The sequence below is a fragment of the Octopus bimaculoides genome, chromosome 9 (genome assembly GCF_001194135.2).
Source record: "Octopus bimaculoides isolate UCB-OBI-ISO-001 chromosome 9, ASM119413v2, whole genome shotgun sequence".
Lineage (NCBI taxonomy): Eukaryota > Metazoa > Mollusca > Cephalopoda > Octopoda > Octopodidae > Octopus > Octopus bimaculoides.
The window spans coordinates 88,365,266-88,374,093 of NC_068989.1; the positions used below are offsets into that span (position 1 = coordinate 88,365,266).

At 40.3% G+C, this 8,828-nt stretch overlaps 1 protein-coding gene across 14 annotated transcripts in view; it reads right to left on the bottom strand.

The window, feature by feature from the left end:
- Positions 1 to 8,828, bottom strand: part of LOC106869835 (serine/threonine-protein kinase tousled-like 2) — a 314,313-nt gene that overhangs the window by 207,024 nt on the left and 98,461 nt on the right. For 9 of the 14 annotated variants that reach the window (XM_052970847.1, XM_052970852.1, XM_052970843.1 and 6 more), the window contains one exon: positions 8,642 to 8,737. The exons of 3 other annotated variants lie outside the window; for them this stretch is intronic. In XM_052970847.1, coding sequence (XP_052826807.1) covers positions 8,642 to 8,657 — 16 coding nt within the window. In that variant the 5' untranslated portion in view covers positions 8,658 to 8,737. Of the gene's footprint in view, positions 1 to 8,641; positions 8,788 to 8,828 lie in introns of all 14 variants that reach the window. 2 more of the 14 variants (XM_052970848.1, XM_052970851.1) reach the window with 1 other exon arrangement.

Genomic DNA, 8,828 nt, shown 5'->3' on the forward strand with positions numbered 1-8,828 from the left:
GTGATGGTGATGGTGGTTGGAGAAGGAGATGGACAAGAAAAGACAGCAGAAGAAAATCTGGAGAATGTTAACATTGGTGTGAATGGAACTCTTCACCTTTCAGCTTGCTCAATGCAAAACACCAAACAAGATGGATTATAAAAGGTGTCGAGAGCTGCTAGAAAAACAACAGCCATTTCCAAGTCAGTGATCATGGCATTTCCACAAACCGTTCCAAGCAGTTTCAAAACAACAACAACAACAACAACAGCAAAGGCTACTACAACAACAACGGCATCAACGATGGAAACAGCTGCCACAATATCAAGTACAACTACAAAAACAACAACAGCTACAATAACAGCAATCGCAACAACATCAACAACAAAAAGAGCAACAACTGCAGCAACAGTAATAACATCAGCAACAAATGGCAATTTCAACACAAAAACCATTCTTAATGATAACGAGAAATGTAAATGAGATGAACAAAAAACTATTTTAATCATTATTGTCATCATCAGGATATTGTAATGGTCAGGTGAAGAACCATCAATTTGTGGGTTTAGTGCCGCCGAACTGGCTCCTGTGCGGGTGGCACGTAAAATACACCATTTTGAGTGTGGCCGTTGCCAGTACCACTTGACTAGCCTTCGTGCTGGTGGCACGTAAAAGCACCCACTACACTCTCGGAGTGGTTGGCATTAGGAAGGGCATCCAGCTGCAGAAACTCTGCCAAATCAGATTGGAGCCTGGTGTAGCCATCTGGTTTCACCAGTCCCCAGTCAAATCGTCCAACCCATGCTAGCATGGAAAGCAGATGTTAAATGACGACGATGATGAGACGTTTTGGCACAAATCATTTTGGTGCCACCCATTTAGCGTCACTGATTCGATGCTGACTTATTTGACATGAGACATTTTAACGCTTCATTCTCTCTCTCTCTCTGTTTGTGTGGGTAAATTTCCCTTCTTTTGTATGAAGAGAGGGAAAGACATTACATCAGTTATGTCCAAATAATATCTCTTTTATGTGGATGAGAAGAGGGAAAGCATTTTCGTCAATCATGTTCAATTAATAAAGCAGAACATCACCCCCCTCCTCTCTCTCCCTTTCTATTTGTACATGTATATTTCTGAGCAGACGTTTGCCTTCAGCTCCAAAACAGACTGACCATTCAGTCAGCCATGCCAAATGACCCGTGTCCACACAGCTGCACTCGCTTGTCTCATTCCACAAATTTGTACCTCTTCTTCAGACACTAGGACAAATTGTTTTCACTACCTTATCACTTAGATGCAAGGTAATTAAATCCTAAGTTAATCACAAGAATAACGAGTCTTTGCACAAGTGTTTCAACATGTCTTACTTTTATTTCTCACGGAAACAGAGAATTATGACCAATGAAAATACTGGCTCTTTTGGCTCTATGAAGGAGAAGAGAAGAAAGTGAGAAAATGTCATGAAAAATGATTCCTGGGAAGTCGATGAAGATCTATTTATTTTCATACAAAGAAGGAGTCTACACAAGAGTAGTGCAATATATTAGACCCCATAAAGTGGCGAGCTGGCAGAAACGTTAGCAGGCCAGGTGAAATGCTTAGCGGTATTTTGTCTGCCGTTAAGTTCTGAGTTCAAATTCCGCCGGGGTCGACTTTGCCTTTCATCCTTTCGGGGTCGATAAATTAAGTACCAGTTACGCACTGGGGTCGATGTAATCGACTTAATCCGTTCGTCTGTTCTTGTTTGTTCCCTCTATGTTTAGCCCCTTGTGGGCAATAACGAAATAGGTATTTTGTCTTGTCTTTACATTCTGAGTGAAGGCGCATGGCTCAGTGGTTAGAGCATCGAGCTTACGATCGTGAGGTTGTGAGTTCGATTCCCAGACTGGGCTGTGTGTTGTGTTCTTGAGCAAGACACTTTATTTCACGTTGCTCCAGTTAACTCAGAAGAAATGAGTTGCGACATCACTGCCTTTCCCTTGGATAACGTCGGTGGTGTGGAGAGGGGAAGCTGGTATGCATGGACGACTGCTGGCCTTCCATAAACAACCTTGCCCGGACTTGTGCCTTGGAAGATAACTTTCTAGGTGCAATCCCATGGTCATTCATGACCGAAGGGGGTCTCCACATTCTGAGTTCAAATTCCGCCAAGGTCGACTTTGTCTTTCATCCTTTTGGGGTCAATAAATTAAGTACCAGTTGCATACTGGGGTTGATCTAATCAACTGGCACTCTCCCTAAAAATTTCAGGCCTTGTGCCTAGAGTAGAAAAGTATATATTAGGTCCCATGACAAAGGTTAAGAATCAGCCCTAACTTACACTGTTTTTTTATGCTTTTATACATCAGACGCAGGCATGGCTGTGTGGTAAGAAGTTTGCTTCCAAATTACATGCTTCCAGGTTCAGTCCTATCACGTGGCACCTTGGGCTCTACTATAGTCTCAGGCTGACCAAAGCCTTGTGAGTGGATTTCATAGATGGAAACTGAAAGAAGCCCATCATGTGTGTGTGTGTGTGTGTGTCTTTGTGTCTGTCTTTGCTCCCCACCACCACTACTTGACAATCAGTGTTGGTGTGTTTATGTCTCCATAGCTTAACAGTTCAGCAAAAGAGATAGATGGAATAAGTACTGGGCTCCATTCATTCGGCTAAAAATTCTTCAAGGCAGTGCCCCAGTATGGCCACAGTCTAATGACTGAAACGAGTAACAGAAAAGATAAAAAAAAAAAAGAGAAAATAACAAGAAAAAAGCAGAATGAGCAGAAACACAGAGTTGGCCAATCAAATTAACTGCTGACTCATATACATCCTGCAATGTGAAGACGAATGAATCATTAACAAGTGTTGTTAACATAACCCCCTTGTCAAGCTTGATTGAGCAAACAGTCTTGAACACAAAAGGCCACATAAGATAATGTAACCAGGAATACACCTAAAGAAGGAATGGCCATAACTGGATTGTCATTGTTCATATGCTTCCTTAATCAAGATTGATTAACAATCAACAATTACTCTTTCCTTTCTACTCTAGGCACAAGGCCTGAAATTTTGGGAGAGGTGGGGGGCAGTCGATTAGATCGATCCCAGTACACAACTGGTACTTAATTTATCAACCCCCGAAAGGATGAAAGGCAAAGTCGACCTTGGCAGAATTTGAACTCGGAATGTAAAGACACGTGAAATACCTCTGAGCATTTTGCCCGGCATGGTAACGTTTCTGCCAGCTCGCCGCCTTAACTATTGCTATTCTTTACTGGATAAATCAAATATTGTTGTCAAAACATAGATATTATTCATGATGGGTGTAGGAATGGCTGTATGGTTAAAGTTTGCTTCTTAATTACATGGTTTTGGGTTCAATCCCACTGAGTCCCACCTCGGGCAAGTGTCTTCTGCAATAGCCCTGGGTTGACCAATGTCTTGTGAATGCATTTGGGAAATGGAAACTGAAAGAATCCTACCACAATTAGGATCAACTTCCCAAGAACATGCCATATGGTGAACTCTCCTCAGGTCACCAAGGTAGATGAGCACCAAAGAAGAAATACAAGGACCCCTTAAAGAAATCCTTCAGCACCTGCCACATTGTTCACCACCAGTAGCCTGTTCTTGCCATTAACCATGAAGCATGGTGTCTTCCAGGTAATAGTCTACCTTACACACAACCACAGGATTATCCTGGCAGACAAGAGAGAAAATGGAAAAAGGACACTACAACCAGCGCTGATCGGCCTAGCTTTCTGTTCAGCTTCTGCAGTCATGACTGTTTGTCCCAAACCAGACTCGTCAGGCATCAGCAAGCCCACAACAGACATGGACATCCTTCCCCATAAATCTTTGATTGGGAAGCCAAGCCGACAAGATGTGTGTGTGTTTATGTATGCATATGTGTGTGTCTCCTTGTCTTGACATTGTTGTAAATGTCTGTCCCTCTCATACAAGCAGTGTCAGTAATTTCCAATATTCTGTGTAAATATACCTGGCCATGGGAACATATTACCTTTCTTAGAAACAGGTGAGGGTTGAAATTAGGAATGGTGTCTGTCCATAGAGGAATCTGCTTCAATATACTTCATTTGGTCCATGCAAGTATGGAAAAGTGTCCATTAAAATAATGATAATAGTAATGGGTGAAGGTTAATGATCCTAACAGCAGCTGAACTAAGATGTCTTTATTGTCATCATCAATCATCATCATCTGTAATTGTCCAGATCGGCTCAAAGGACAAGTAAAAATATGAAAAGTTACCGTTGTTTATGTCAGTTACCTGCCTACCTTCAGCCTGTGCCAGTCACATATTCCCAACACATGGTTCTATTTGCACCTAATGATATTAATGGGCACCCTATGGCAGGGAGGGATTTATTTCCTATCTGTTTAACACCAGTGGAGGCATAATGGCCCAGTGGTTAGGGCAGCGGACTCGCGGTCATAGGATCGCGGTTTCAATTCCCAGACCGGGTGTTGTGAGTGTTTATTGAGCGAAAACACCTAAAGCTCCACGAGGCTCCGGCAAGGGATGGTGGCGAACCCTGCTGTACTCTTTCACCACAACTTTCTCTCACTCTTACTTCCTGTTTCTGTTGTGCCTGTATTTCAAAGGGTCAGCCTTGTCACACTGTGTCACGCTGAATATCCCCGAGAACTATGTAAAGGGTATACGTGTCTGTGGAGTGCTCAGCCACTTGCACGTTAATTTCACGAGCAGGCTGTTCCGTTGATCAGATCAACTGGAACCCTTGACGTCATAAGCGACGGAGTGCCAATGAACGAACGATTGAATGTTTAACACCATGAAATGAAATCTGGCCTATAAATACTAGGAAAGGACATATATATACATACAGGTACCTAATGCATTTTGTATAATTCTTAGTTCAGACTACAGAATATTTTCTGTTTTAATCTTAATAATATGTAACATTCACCTACAATACTTCTTATATTATTCACTCTCTCCCAGTAACCCTAAACACATTTGAAACACTCATCAATTATTGTGTATTTTTGTTGCTTACAATAGTAAGCTATACCTCTCTATGACACCTATTTAATTTCAACATGGAAATTTGTATTTTTCAAGAGATTAAGGCAAAGTACTGCATCAAAGTACTGGCCTGTGAAGATGCATGACACACAGGTTCAGATGTTAGACTTGTGATTGAGGTTTTGATTCCCACACCAAGCAGGGTGTCGTATTCTTGATCAAAACACATCATTTCACGTTGCTCCAGTCTGCTTAAAAGCAGCTGGGAGTTAACCTTTCAATGGACTGGCATCTCGTTCAGTAGGATTAAGTATTACACTCTCTCAGTCACTCACATTCCATGGAAACTAAGATGGGCTCCAGCCTAATGAACCTGTACATTCATGTTAAACCCACTCATCCTACTTTTATTTACAGGCATAGAACCCATTGAACCTTGAGCTGGCAGCTGTACAAATGTAAGGCCAATCTTGATGACCTGCAAACCGACCAAATACAGTGACCCATATGAAGTCCTCTTTAATGACCAACAGACATGTCTCCAGTTCCCCAAATACTGTAGTCTCTTCCAATAACCTACGAACATGTACTTTACTGTTCAATACAGCAATCAATGGGTAATCCCCTTTAACGACCAATTATTGTGTCTTCAGTGACCAACAAAAGTTCTCTTTGATGGCATACAACCATTTCCAGTTGCCTAAATCCTAACAAGAAGTTCCCTTCAATACCCTACAGACATGTCTTTAGTTAACCTATTCGAGTGGTTCTCAATCTTTTCGGCTTAGTGGGATACTAGAGATCAAATAACAAAAATTACAGGTGCACTGCACATGAGAAGTTAAAAGGATAAACAAACAATATTTTAATGTTTAAAATTCACAAAAAATATAGAAAACTATTGCTTACCTTGTCTTACTAATCACACTTCTGTATAACAAAATAACACGGTTTTCAAGAAGCTCAAGCATTACAATGGATTTTGTTTAAATCCTTAACCCTTTCATGACCAACCCGGCTGAAACCGCCCCTGGCTCTGTAGTACAAATGTCTTCTTTTCATAAGTTTTGAATTAAAATCTTCCACCAAACTTTTGTCACAATTTATGTTCCTAACACTAGCTGAATGATAACCTAGTTATTTTACTAAATTCTTTATTGTTACATTTAAAATCAATTGAAAGAAACACAGAACATCTCAACAGAAATATGGTAACAAAAGGGTTAACAAATTATTAATTCAACCCTTTTGATACCAACCTGGCTGAAACCACCTCTGGCTCTGTAGTACAAATGTCTTGTTTTCATAAGTTTTGAATTAAAATCTTCCTCCAAACCTTAATCACAATTTATGTTCCTAACATTAGCTTAATGATAACTAAGTTATTTTACTAAATTCTTTGTTATAAAGTAATTGAAAGAAACACAGAGTATCTCAAAATGATTACAGTAACGAAAAGGTTAAATCATATCTTCAAAAATCCATAGAGGATCTTAGATACCGTTTGCAGCACACCATTTGAAAATCCCCACCCTGCACAGTGAGCAATGTGAGGTCAGACCCAAGAAACTATAACCGATACACTTGTTTCAGTCATTAGACTGTGGCCATGCTGGGGCACTGCTTGGAAGCCAATTTAGTCGAATGAATCGGCCCCACCCTGTACTTATTTTAAAACCTGGTACTTACGCTATTGGTTTCTTTTGCCTAACTGCTAAGCTGTGGGGATGTAAACACACCAACACCAGTTGTCAAGCGACAATGGGGGAACAAACACAGACACAAACAAACAAGCATTCACACACACACACACACACAACAGGCTTCTTTCAGTTTCCATCTAACAAATCCACTCACAAGGCTTTAGTCAGCCAGAGGCAATAGAAGACGGCACTTGCCCAAGGTGTCATGCAGTGGGACCGAACCCAGTCCTACTGTGATCGGGAAGCAAACTTCTTACCACGCCTGAGCCTATGTATGTTCATTTTTTTAAAATGCATTTTCCCCATAATGTTAAGATTTGGATTGAGACTTAGTGAGGCAGAATTTTACAGCCAGATACCCTTTCTATCATCAATCCTTACGTTTTGAATAAGGAATATTTCATTCCACTTAGCTTCAAAAGCACAGATTTTTAGGACATCCTTTAACCGTTTCGCATTCAGATGACTCTGTCAAATGTAACATTTATTTTCATTGTTTGAATTAACCATGCATTATCTCAGAACCTTAAGATCTCAATGGTGTGATTGCTTTCTTTAGAATGACATTGTAGGGTAGGTGTGAGAGACCAAACTCAGCTGGTTTGAATATAAAGCAGGTAGAATATCTGGGTTGGATATGGCCAGTTTAAATGCTAAAGGGTTCATTGCTTTTGTCTTTAATTGCTAATAGAATAAATGATGTGTAGTCTTCTAAATGTGTGATGGTTGTTATTAAGCCTCAGGTCAGCCCCGTACTACAAAGCTTTTCATTTGACCCTCATAATCCCATATTTTTCTCAGACATAGTTTATTCTTATTGTTTACAATAATAGCAAGTTGTGCCTCTCTGTGGCATCATCGTCATCATCAACATCGTTTAACATCCACCTTCCATGCTGGCATGGGTTGGATGGTTTGACAGGAGCTGGCGAAGCAGAAGACTGTACCAGACTTCTGTGACTGTTTTGTCACAGTTTTTATGGCTGGATGCCCTTCCTAACACCAACCACCCTGCAATAACCTGGAAATGGTGCTTTTTCCAAAAAACTACAGAAGAATATTAACATAGACGCCATCAATTCTTTAACTGGTTCTTGTAGCAATGGGAAGTCAGCCCTGATTGACCTGCAAATTAACCCAGACCAATGGCCAATATGAAGTTGTCTTTAATGACTGACAAACAAGCTTTCAGTTACCCCAAAACTCTGATAACAGATGCTTCTAATTTAGGCACGAGACCAATAATTTTCTAGGAGAGGGATTTAGTTGTTACCATCAATTCTAGTACTCAAGTGGTACTTTATTTATTGATTCCGAAATGATGAAAGGTAAAGTTAAATCCAGAAGGATTTGAACACAGACTGAAAAGAGTTGTGACTATTGGGAAAAATGTTTATTTAAGAGGTTAAGAACAAACTCTAAAAGAGAGAAGGAGACATACAGACAGACAGAGATATGCTTCTACATCATCGAGAGCAGCTCAAGCATGCCCTTCATGCAGCCTTCTTTCAGTAATCCAAAAGTGGCCTAGCACCATACATGCCAGCATGGATGGTCATGGCAATTGCATCTGCTGTAATAGTCGCACAAATGTCACCCCCACCCCAACACAGTTACTCAACATTAGGCAACAAATCACAACAGACAGGACCAGCACCAGACCTTTCCCAGCTGCAAGATGAGAAGGACTCGTAACGCAGCACTGACTCGACAAACCATCATCCTCGTCATCGTCATCATCATTCATATATTCCTCAAATAAGAGACACGAAACAATAAGAAGTAGGTCCTACCAGACTCGACCAACTAAGCACATGTAGAACAGTCATTTAGAAAGGAACAACACAAAACTGACAATATTTCACAAAACATTATAGTTATGCTGATAATGAAAATATGAAAGGTTTTTTTTTTTTTTTTTTTTTTTTTGAGAAGCAATGAAATTTAGTAAAACAGGTCTCACTCACAATCAGAGGTGTTCATTTTATTTTGGCTGGGCACTGTGAAATTTGGGGTCTCCAGGATCTGCACATCATGTATCGGCCACTGACTGTCTTTAATTTCTAGTAGATGAGGAATTTATATATGAAGTGACAGCAGAAAAAAATTGTTCCTGAGATGACAAGAAAATTGAAAACAGAAAAGCAAATAATA